The sequence below is a fragment of the Aquarana catesbeiana genome, linkage group LG01, assembly GCF_042186555.1.
Source record: "Aquarana catesbeiana isolate 2022-GZ linkage group LG01, ASM4218655v1, whole genome shotgun sequence".
NCBI lineage: Eukaryota > Metazoa > Chordata > Amphibia > Anura > Ranidae > Aquarana > Aquarana catesbeiana.
The window spans coordinates 549,504,961-549,517,320 of record NC_133324.1 but is presented as its reverse complement, the minus strand read 5'-3'; the positions used below and the strand labels follow the sequence as shown (position 1 = coordinate 549,517,320).

Here is a 12,360-nt window from a genome sequence, read left to right as displayed (position 1 = left end):
TGGAAAGCATTGCATAGTAAAATTAAAAAAGAACAAAGGGGGGGTTCATAAACAACTTCCCGCAATATGCGGGTCACATACCGTCTCACCAATTGGGTGGGGTTCTTAACCACTTCAGCCCCGGAAAGATTTGCCCCCTTCCTGACCAGGCCATTTTTTGCGATACGGCACTGTGTCACTTTAACTGACAGTTGTGCGATGCTGTATCCAAACAAAATTTATGTCTGTTTTTCCCCACAAATAGAGCTTTCTTTTGGTAGTATTTGATCACCATTGCGTTTTTTTAATTTTTTTTTGCGTTTTGGGAAAAAACTATTTTGTACTTTTTTGCTATAATAAATATCCAAAAAAAAACACTAATTTCTTCATCGGTTTAGGCTGATATATATTCTTCTACATATTTTTGTGTTAAGCGCATGATTGGTTTTTGCAAAAGTTATAGCGTCTACAAAATAGGGGATAGAGTTATGTCATTTTTTTTATTTATTTCTTTTATCTGCGCGTGCCTGCTGTGACGTCTTAAAGGTGCAACGTACAGCTACGGCAATTTGCGCAGCCGTGCCAACCTACCGCAGTAGAACTACAGCGGCTGGTCGGCTAGCGGTTAAAGCAACACGGGTCATATATTATACAAAGTGAGACTGGTCGCATATTGTCCTCGTATTGGGTGTTTCGAGATTGCAACTAGGACTTGCTACTATACTCACCTTGTGTTTTTGTGCTTTGGTTAACCTGCCACTAATGCCCCCAATACTGCCCTCTGGAATATCTTCCTCGCCGGCTATCTCTGCCTCTGGACCCTCCCCTCCATCGCCTAGTTTAAAAACCCCTGAGGGTCAAGAACGACCACTCGTAATACTGCGATTGGTCCTAATTTAAGCGTCTTTCCCAATTGTGAAAAAATTACTTTATTGTACAAAGATTGTGTATGGCATAATCAACCAGACTGCTGGAACATGTCCAGCAACCATCTGAACAATTTTAAATGAGACAACGTTGTCACAACATAAATTTACACATAACTGAGCTCAGAATCATGCAGACAGGTCGCCGATCATTCTCTATGTGTCGAGTAATGCTCAACAGGTGCACATGGTTTTACTCCAGCTTGGCAGTGGATGGGTCTCAGCAAACCCGTCGGGCTACTTACAGTGTTCAGTTCACTCAAAATGCTGATTAACTCAAAGGCCACACTTGATAATTAAAGTACAGATTCACTAATGGAATTAGCATTATATGTGTCCAGACTATGACACGATGATGACACCCAACGTAGATAGCAGGTACTATGGTGGGATGTTGCAACCGGTCGGCCGCTTTTCAGCGTTGTGGAAGCAATGTTCCGACTTGTGGTGATCCAACAGTCTTAGCCTAAATAGGCTATCCCAGCATAGATGTGTAAGGGCAATTTCAATATTCTGGCTTGTTCACAGCAGTTGTGAAACGACCTATAGTGACTCCACATATATAGGATATAGTTCCGACTTGGACAGCGAGATACGGGTTACCACAATAGGAGGTGGACAATTATGAATACTGATTTAGCGTGAGGAACCATGTCCAAGCATGACTGGACTGTGTAGAACAGTGTTTCTCAACTCCAGTCCTCAAGGCGCCCCAACAGGTCATGTTTTCAGGCTTTCCGTTATTTTGCACAGGTGATTTGATCAGTTTCACTGCCTTAGTAATTATCACAGCTGTTTCATCTGAGGGAAATCCTGAAAACATGACCTATTCGGGCACCTTGAGGACTGGAGTTGAGAAACACTGATATAGAGATTCACTTGGACCGCCTAGGGAGAGTGCAGATTCAGTAAACTTGGCCAGATGCCACTTCCCTTTGGTATAGGATGAATAATAGAAAAGGCTGCCCATAGGCTCTCACCTTTCCTGTCTATTCAAGTCAGTGTATAGTCCATTCAGCCTCCGTTTCACTGATGTGAAGTGTAGTGGATCAGCTCCCGGATCACATCCGTATGTCCATGATAGTGTCCAAGATGGTGCAGGAAGGTAAAAGTCACTTGTGACGCTGTTATTTCTGACACTGTCTCAGTGCTGCATACAGTGCTGGATATCCTGTCACACCTGAATTGTTAGAGATAGCATGTCATGTCACAGCTTCAGGCTATGTCTGCAGGTTCTGCTCTCAACGGTGCAGTCTACGTTGACGCATTTCGCACGTCACCACAGGCTTCGTTAGAACGTAAAGATGTACTGTGTCCCACTTTTAAAGGGAACCTTGCGTCCATCTTCAAATTTGAAGCTATCACAGCCGTTCTTAAAGGAGGCTTCTACAAATGGCATATAACAACTTTCAGTAGATTTGTTAAAACGTGGGAGTATTATCATAGTTTACATTTACCACCATTTCCACCCATACCATTCAGATTTCAGCATAGGGGAGGACAAATACACTGACATTAACGAGCCTGTAGAGCCTATTTTTCAGGGGGAAAGCATAATATTGCTTCTTTTATCTTGGGGTTCTAGAAAGACTTTGACTCATTTTGTTATTGATCCCCTTCGGCGCTAAAGTCCCAAGTCTAAAGATCCAGGATATTTCCTTCCTTAATACCATATCAAAGTCCCCACTTCTACTAAAAGCCATTTACAGAGTCCTGAAAGCTTTCCATCATGACATGTGTTAAAATGTAATGCTATGGGGGTTCTCTTCATTTTGTTTGATGCTTTTAATGTGTTCACCAATCCTATACGGAGCTGTCTTTTTGTCTTCCCCATACACAATTTTTGGCAGGGGCATTCCATAATATATAGCAATATAGAGAGGTCAGTTAGCCAGTTTCTATTCCGAGTTTTAACAAATTCGCAGTGCACTAGTATATCATTCACATTGCTGGCTCGTTTAGCCACCAACATTGGCCTTCGGCCTACAATCTCTCTGATTTCACTTATACGTGTTTAGACTATGCCAGTGTTGTAATAGAATCTTACCGACATTTTCCCATTGTGGTTTCAGGGAAAAAAAACTTACATTTTAAATGAAGAACTTTGAAGCAAAATAAGGGTCAGTGCCCATCAATGCAGCCTTACCAGTGCCCATCAATGCAGCCTTACCAGTGCCCATCAATGCAGCCTCACCATTGCTCATCAATGCAGCCTGATCAGTGCCCATCTGCAGCTTTGCCATTGCCCATCGTAGCCTGATCGGTGCCTATCTGCAGCCTCACCATTGCCCAATAATGCAACTTGATCAGTGCTCATCTGCAGCTTCGCCATTGCCCATTATTGCTTCCTGATCCGTGCCCATTAATGCTGCCTGATCAGTGCCCATCTGCAGCCTCGCCATTGCCCATTAATGCAGCCTCGTCAGTGCCCATCTGCAGCCTCGCCATTGCCCATCAATGCAGCCTGATCAGTGCCGAATTACACAGAGGGATCTCCTGTTTACTCGGAGCTTGCAGTCACACACAGTCCAGCCTCCTGGACCGGCTCCTATGATGGACAGAACACTGGTCCAATGCCGGGATATGTGACGTCTATCTGTTCTAGGAGGACTGTGTGTGACTGCGAGCGGAGAGTAAACAGGAGATTCTGGCTCTGTATTATCCAGCGACGTTCACCCCCACCTTGCCCTCCGAGGCAGCCCAGGCAAAATATCGGCATATAACACACACACATTATTTGCCCTCTTTTTTCAGGGGGGAAAATTAATACGATATATATTAAACTTTAAAAGATCACCCATAACTGATATTTCAGTTTTAAATAGATGTTGAGTAGTTGCATCCCCTGCCTACTTCTCTCTAAATTTGTCTCGCCTGAACTAGGCACTGGGGATTTCCTTCTCGAACATCACGGGACACAGAGCCTCAGTAATTACTGATGGGTTATATAGGTATCACTAGGTGATTGGACACTGGCACACCCTACCAGAAAGTTCAACCCCCTATATAATCCCTCCCCCTTGCAGGGATACCTCAGTTTTTACGCCAGTGTCTTAGGTGATGGCCGTGCAAAGATGTCCTGCGCTGAGCTCCAAGGGGATTATCCTATACCCTATACTGGGGCAAGCCAGGTGAACCGGATCCATTTCAAAGTGTCTTTTCTAGGCCGAATTGGATGGTACCCGGGCCTCGTGTCCGAAGAAACGAGGCTTTACCTGTAACGCTTCTCTTTTTAGAGAGCTGGACCCCGCATATCAGAAAACGGTTTTCTATCCTTATTTCTGGACGGGTGCTTTACAGGCCAGAACTGTGGATCCCCCTATTCGTAGGAGGCCCCAGTCTCTGAAGGTTTTTTCAAATGGAGCCCACCGTGAGAGGCAAAGATTAGGTCTGTACAAACAGAACCCTGCGGCTGGATAAGGTAAGGGAGATTCCACAGAATTTTTTAATTCTAGTAGGTTTCTCCTTTAAGGTAAATGCATGCTATGCCTATTGTCGCCACCGGGGGCTGCCAAGAGCACATACCTTCACATGCTGATGTCGGTCTCAGTGTTTCCACGCTGCACAAGCACCTCCGGCTGGCTCAGGTAGGATGGGATGGGGGGCTCTCCTTAGGGATATCTCCCCCCAGACTAGGGGGAGGCTGCAGGTGGTCTGTAGACCCCATCACTACAGGCCTCTCTCCTTCTCCCCCTCCCCCAGCCTTTCCTCCAGGCTGTTCCGGAGGGTCGGCCCGCGCTGGAAGCGCGCGGTTTTCGAAAAAAGGAGGGGGGGGCGGTAGAGGCGGGGCAACAGCACAGCATACAGCATGCTCAGACGCCCACAGGGCCGGCTGCAGGCTAGTTAGGCACAGATTACATGTGCACTAAGCCTTCTGGAGGGACACAGAGCTGACGGTCGCATGTAAGGTGGGACACAGGCATTCTCCTAGGCAGCATTTACTAAGGTAACACCAGACTGGGCATTTGGTAGCAGGGCTTTTAGCCGAACTAAATCGCTCAGCAGTCAGTGTTCATTTTGTGATACCTCCACCTTTTTGCTTTGCACTATGGGTAGAAGAGGTTCAAACACCCCAAGAACCAGAGACTCTAGGGGATCTCGTTCAGGTTCTGAGGACCCCCTTTCTGCAGCATCCTCCCCCTTGAGGGGTCAGGTGGAGAGGGGCCCTCTGCGACTTCTCAGGAGGAGAAAGTCTTAGTGCAGATCCTTACTGGATTGGTCCGCTCCACATTTAAGTTACCCGTATCTGAATCAGTTAAAGAACCCTCTTCTTCTTTAGGGTCACTGAAACCTCTTCAAACAGCACATGCTTTTCCGGTTCATAATTTACTTGAAAAGCTTCTTTATTCTGAGTGGGATCAGCCAAATAAATGTTTTTCCACCGAAAACTTTTTCAACACTTTATCCTATGGAAGAAAAGTTTGTTAAAATGTGGGGAATACCGGTCATTGATGCTGCCATTTCCTCTGTAAATAGTAGTCTGACTTGTCCTGTAGACAATGCTCAGATGCTCAGGGATCTGGTGGATAAAAAGATGGAATCCCTATTAAAGGATGTTTTCTCCTTTGGCAGGTTCAGTGGCTCAACCTGCAATAGCAGCAATTGGAGTCTGTCAATACCTAAGAGACCATGTTAAGCAGGTCATCAGGGTCTTACCTGAACAGCAGGCCCAGGGGTTGGCTAACCTTCCAGCGGCCTTATGTTATGTTGTTGACGCCATCAGAGATTCTATCGTGCAAACTTCTCGTCTTTCACTGGGGTTGGTGCATATACGTAGAATCCTATGGTTGAAAAATTGGTCAGCCGAAGCACCATGTAAGAAAATGCTGGCTGGGTTTCCATTTCGTGGTGCAAGGTTGTTTGGAGAAGACTTGAATGACTATATCAAGAGAATAAAAAAAGTAAAGATGGCTAGATGGTACCAGAGGATACAGCACCTCATCCCCTAAATAATCAAACGTTAAATGGGTGTGTGGACAAGGGATTATAGCGGTGCTAGGGTCAGGAGGATTAGAGAAGAAAAGATAAAACAAAGAATACTAAAATTACAAATTTTATTAATAATCTATCATAGATACAATGTACATTATAAACAATTCATACAGTAATTATACAAATTTTGTGGATACATGTACTGTAAGTGACCCTAGAAATGGTCAAGTGGGCCAGATGGCAATTGGCCGTTGAAGGAGGGGGGGCTCGTTTTCCTACATGTTTCGCCAAAACATTGGCTTCTTCAGGGAACAGGAGCTCATAGGGTGGATATATATAAAAAATTCTGTGTGGTGGACATGAAAACACATGTTAGAAATAGTAATTTGACCAAACACTACATAGTAAAAACAATAACACATTGCAACTGTGGCTGGACATTCATGCGACCCAAAGGGTCGCATGAATGTCCAGCCACAGTTGCAATGTGTTATTGTTTTTACTATGTAGTGTTTGGTCAAATTACTATTTCTAACATGTGTTTTCATGTCCACCACACAGAATTTTTTATATATATCCACCCTATGAGCTCCTGTTCCCTGAAGAAGCCAATGTTTTGGCGAAACATGTAGGAAAACGAGCCCCCCCTCCTTCAACGGCCAATTGCCATCTGGCCCACTTGACCATTTCTAGGGTCACTTACAGTACATGTATCCACAAAATTTGTATAATTACTGTATGAATTGTTTATAATGTACATTGTATCTATGATAGATTATTAATAAAATTTGTAATTTTAGTATTCTTTGTTTTATCTTTTCTTCTCTAATCCTCCTGACCCTAGCACCGCTATAATCCCTTGTCCACACACCCATTTAACGTATATCAAGAGAATCTTTTGTGGGAAAAGCACTCTCTTACCTGTTAAGAAGAAGAGCAAGCGTCCCTCTTTCAGACGGACTCTTTCCCCAGCACCAGGGGCGTCAGCCTCAAGTCAGTCTCGTCGGCCTCCTCCGTCTGGGCCCAGAAACAAGAGTCAACCCCAGGGACAAAAGAAGTCCTGGGGGAAGAAGCCTATTAGGCAAAACACTAAGACCTCTTCATGAAGAGGCCCCCCGCTCCCTCGAGTGGGGGGGAAGACTGCGACAATTCTCAGAACTCTGGCAGGAGGACTTCGAGGACAGATGGGTAATCTCCACTGTAACCTTAGGGTACAAGCTGGAGTTTCAAGAATTTCCCCCTCCTCGTTTCCTCAGATCAAGTGTCCCCAGGGATCCAGAGAAGAAGCAGTCGCTCCTTCTAGCGTTAGAGCGACTTTTGTCGCAGGAGGTAATTATGGTGGTTTCCGCAAAGGATCAAGGATTGGGCTTCTATTCCAACCTTTTTTACGGCCCAAAAACCAAATGGGGATGTCAGACCCATTCTGGATTTAAGGGATCTGAACCGATTCCTAAGGATTCAGTCCTTCCGCATGGAATCAATTCGGACAGTAGTCTCCACCCTGCAGGGAGGAGAATTTCTGGCATCGATAGACAGAGATGCATATCTGCATGTGCCCATTTTTCCCGCTCATCAGAAGTTTCTGCGCTTCGAGATAGGAGGGCGCCATTTCCAGTTTGTGGCTCTGCCTTTTGGGATAGCCACTGCACCTCGAGTGTTCACAAAGGTCTTGGCCCCTCCTCTGGCCAGATTAAGGGCCCAGGGTATAGCTGTCATAGCATACCTAGACGACCTGCTCCTGATAGACCGGTCGGTAGCCTCCTTGAACGGGAACTTGAGGACCACAGTCAAGTATCTGGAACACCTAGGTTGGATCCTCAACCTAGAAAAATCCTAAAACCAGTAAGAAGACTGGAGTATTTGGGTCTGATCATAGATGCAAGCCAGGAGAAAATATTTCTACCTCAGGCAAAGATCACTGCTTTAAAGGGAGCTGATTCTGGCAGTCAGGACCAAGAAGGGTCCTTCTGTCCGCCTTGGTATGAGGCTGCTAGGAAAGATGGCATCTTCATTCGAAGCAGTTCCTTATGCTCAGTTTCATTCAAGACTGCTGCAACACAGTATTCTGTCAGCCTGGAACAAGACGGTTCAGGCATTAGACTTTCCGATGCACCTGTCTCATGCGGTGCGTCAGAGCCTCAGTTGGTGGCTCATACCCGAAAACCTGCAGAAGGGGAAATTCTTTATACCGGTTACCTGGACGGTGGTAACAACAGATGTCAGTCTGTCGGGTTGGGGAGCAATTCTGGAACAGTCGGCGGTTCAGGGGGTATGGTCCAAAACCGAGAGGACCTTACCCATCAACATTCTGGAGATCCGTGCGGTATATCTAGCCCTAAAGGCCTGGACTATCAGGCTACAGGGTTGCCCGGTCAGAATCCAGTCCGACAATGCCACAGCGGTGGCTTATGTCAATAATCAGGGAGGCACCAGGAGCCGAGCAGCTCAAAAAGAGGTGAACCTGATTTTAGTCTGCGCAGAGAAGCATGTGCCATGCATATCGGCAGTTTTCATTCCAGGGATAGAGAACTGGCAGGCGGACTATTTAAGTCGCCAGCAGTTACTTCCAGGGGAATGGTCTCTGCATCCCGACGTCTTTTGGGGCCATATGCCAAAGATGGGGGGTTCCAGATGTAGATCTCTTTGCATCCCGATTCAACAAAAAGATAGACAAATTTGTGGCAAGAACAAAAGATCCTCTTGCATGCGGGACAGATGCGTTGGTGATTCCGTGGCATCAGTTCTCACCGATTTATGCATTCCCGCCTATTCTGCTACTGCCACGACTCCTTCGCAGGATCAGACAGGAAAGGAAGTCAGTACTTCTGGTGGCCCCCGCTTGGCCCAGAAGGACTTGGTATGCGGAAATAGTAAGGATTATGGTGGGTTCCCCGTGGACACTACCGGTACGCCCAGACCTGTTATCTCAAGGTCCAGTGTTCCATCCTGCCTTACAAACGCTAAATTTGACGGTTTGGCTATTGAGACCCATGTTCTGAAGAGTCGTTGGCTTTCAGGTCCTGTGATATCTACCTTTGATCAATGCAAGGAAGCCAGCTTCCAGAATTATTTATCATAGAGTCTGGAAAACTTATGTATCCTGGTGTGAATCCCAGGGGTTGGCATCCCAGAAAATATGTGATAGGTAGAATTCTTGATTTTCTACAATTGGGTTTAGAGATGAAGCTGGCCTTGAGTACCATCAAGGGCCAGGTCTCGGCCTTATCAGTATTATTTCAACGGCCACTTGCTTCGCATTCTTTGGTCCGAAACTTTATTCAGGGGGTGACGCGTCTTAATCCTTCGGTTAGGGTGCCCCTAAACCCCTGGGACTTGAACTTGGTTCTGTCTGTGTTACAGAAACAGCCTTTGGAAACAATACGTCAGATTCCTTTGGTCTTGTTGACAAGGAAGTTAATTTTTCTGGTAGCCATTTCTTCTGCTAGAAGAGTATCGGAATTAGCAGCCCTTTCCTGTAAAGAGCCTTATTTGATTGTACACAAGGATAGAGTTGAACTGCGCCCTCATCCTAGTTTTTTACCGAAGGTGGTTTCAGATTTTCATTTAAACCAAGACATTGTTCTGCCTTCCTTTTTCTCCGGAAGAAAGATCACTACATTCTTTGGATGTAGTAAGAGCAGTCAAGGCCTATCTGGAGGCAACTGCTTAGATTTGCAAAACTGATGTTTTGTTCGTGCTGCCAGAGGGTCCCAATAGAGGACAGGCACCATCAAAAGCTACCATTTCCAAATGGATTTGACAGTTGATTATTCAGGCTTACGGTTTGAAACCGAAGATTCCTCCGTTTTCAGATCAGGGCACATTCCACAAGGGCTATTGGTGCTTCTTGGGAAGTGCATCTCCGGGCCTCTATGGCTCAAATATGCAAGGTCGCAACCTGGTCTTCAGTACATACATTCACCAGATTCTATCAGGTGGATGTGAGAAGGCATGAGGATAACGCCTTTGGGCGTAGTGTGCTGCAGGCAGTGGATACAGGGTCCTCAGGTCTGATTGCACCCTACTTGGTCGTGGTCCCCCCCCCCCTCAGACAGCATTGCTCTGGGACATCCCATCAGTAATTACTGAGGCTCTGTGTCCCGTGATGTTCGAGAAAGAAAATAGGATTTTTTATAACGGCTTACCTGTAAAATCCTTTTCTTTCGATGGACATCACGGGACACAGAGGTCCCGCCCCTCTTCTAATACACTATATTGCTTGGCTACAAAACTGAGGTATCCCTGCAAGGGGGAGGGATTATATAGGGGGTTGAACTTTCTGGTAGGGTGTGCCAGTGTCCAATCACCTAGTGATACCTATATAACCCATCAGTAATTACTGAGGCTCTGTGTCCCGTGATGTCCATCGAAAGAAAAGGATTTTACAGGTAAGCTGTTATAAAAAATCCTATTTTTACTGCTGATGTAACTGAATGATACAAAATGATATTGGGTAAGCTGAAAAAAAGACACAAGGTCATCTAACTCTACCAATAGAAAAAAAATGAATTAACAAAGAAAACCTCCATGTACAGAATTCTATACCTGTAGTTGATCCAGGTGAAGGTAAAAAACATGACCTTACCCTACAGCTCAAATTTCACCCTAATACCAGTGAAATTAACTAAAGTGTAAGAAATCCCTAATATTAAAATATCCTGCCTCTGGAATAGACTCCTTATCCCATTCTGGATCAATACAAAATGATGCCCAGTCTGTACCCCGGCCCTCTAGAACAGCGATTTGGAATTCTTGTAGCTTGACTAATTTCTGAGGTTTTTCTGAAATATTCTTGGATATTTTTGAATATCTTTCTAAATATTGGAAACATTTGATGGTAGTGAAATAAATGTATTGATACTTTCATTTGTTTTCTGTTAGTGTTCTTTTTTTCTCTCTGTTCTAAACAGGAGGGGGGGGGGGACTTTTAAAATAAAATCTGAAAAAAAAGTAGATGCTCCCATAGTTTGCATATGGTTTATTGTTTTTTTTTGCCTTGTTAATTGTATTTTCTGAACATCCATTTTAGGTGGGTGCAGATTACAGAAACTGTATACTGAAACCTGGGGGATCTCTGGATGCCATTGTAATGCTACGTAACTTCCTTGGGCGTGACCCGAAGCAGGAAGCATTCCTAGAGAGCAAAGGACTGACAAGTCTGTCATGACCAGTGACTTCTACCTGCTAGTAAACTGGCAATCCAAACCTTCCAAACACAAGGTTTGAACTATCCCAAATCTCAGGATAGTTGAATGGTGACTTTTAAACGGTTGTTTTTTGCACATCAAGCTAACAATTGCTGCACATAGGTATTCCTTATATACCCAGTGACAGAACTCATGAACAAATATTTAAAACATTTGAAACAATGTGCTCTTGTTACAAATAATGAACTTCCATTTTTGTATACTTTTGACTTATAGGAATAAAATTAAATGTGTTTTTAATTATCCATCTACTCTTCATCCCCTTAACACACTGAGAACTAGATTTGGTCAACACTCTACTTACCTACTTGAAGTACAGGTCTACGAATCCCTTACCACTGTGTAAATTACACGTGCCTATTGAAATAAACAATTTGATCCCAAAACTTCTTCCTTTGTGCTTTTGTTGTGATTAAAAATGTGTATATTCATAGTGTTGATGGGTGTCTGGGAGTGCCTTAACTTTGTCAGCTGTTTTTATTTGTGCAAAGGTAAAGTGTAACTCTGGCTAGGCTATGGGCAATAAATTATTTAAATATAGCTATCAAGCAGTAACAAAGCTCTCACTGGCCTCTCTATCTGCCATTAAAGTGAATTTATTTAAAAAGATTATAGCAAAATCTGTTGGTTTCAGTTGCTTTTGAACAGCTTAGAAACATCTGCTATGTGTTTACATTAAATGGAATGGGGGCTGTCAAGATTCTGCTCTCTTATGCCACGTACACACAAGCAGATTTTCCGTCAGAAAAAACTTTCTATGGTTTTTCTAGCAGAATTCCGCTCAAGCTTGCCTTGCATACACACGGTCACACAAATGTTCTCTGAACTTTCGACCACCAAGAACGCGGTGACGTACAACACTACGACGAGTCGAGAAAATTAAGTTCATTGCTTCCGAGCATGTGTCAAATTGTTTCCGAGCATGCGAAGGAATTTTGCACGTCGGAATTTGTACAGACGATCGCATTTTCGGATAGGAACTTTTTTCCAACCGAAAAATTGAGAACCTGCTCTTAATCTGCCAGCAAAAGTCCGATGGAGCATACACACGGTCGCATTTTCCAACCAAAAGCGCTCATTGGTCTTTTGCTGGCCGAATTTCCGATCATATGTACGCGGCCTAAGAAAGAAAAAAAAAAAAACTAAGATTTCAATGTCTGTAGTGTGAAATTTAAAAGTAAATTTCTCCAGAATGCCTCTTTAACAGAAATCAATGTTGGCTTTTTTTAAATTGCCTTTACTGATTGTTCAGAATATGTAAATACTTTAGTGTGCTTAATCTGGGCACAGGTTCACATTAACCACTTGATACCTAG

At 44.3% G+C, this 12,360-nt stretch overlaps 1 protein-coding gene across 3 annotated transcripts in view; it reads left to right on the top strand.

The window, feature by feature from the left end:
- The window catches only part of THOP1 (thimet oligopeptidase 1), an 88,303-nt gene extending 76,873 nt beyond the window's left edge, over positions 1-11,430 (top strand). For all 3 annotated transcript variants that reach the window (XM_073595581.1, XM_073595564.1, XM_073595572.1), the window contains exon 13: positions 10,867-11,430. In XM_073595581.1, coding sequence (XP_073451682.1) covers positions 10,867-11,004 — 138 coding nt within the window. In that variant the 3' untranslated portion in view covers positions 11,005-11,430. The remainder of the gene's footprint in view (positions 1-10,866) is intronic.
- Positions 11,431-12,360: the final 930 nt, after the last annotated feature.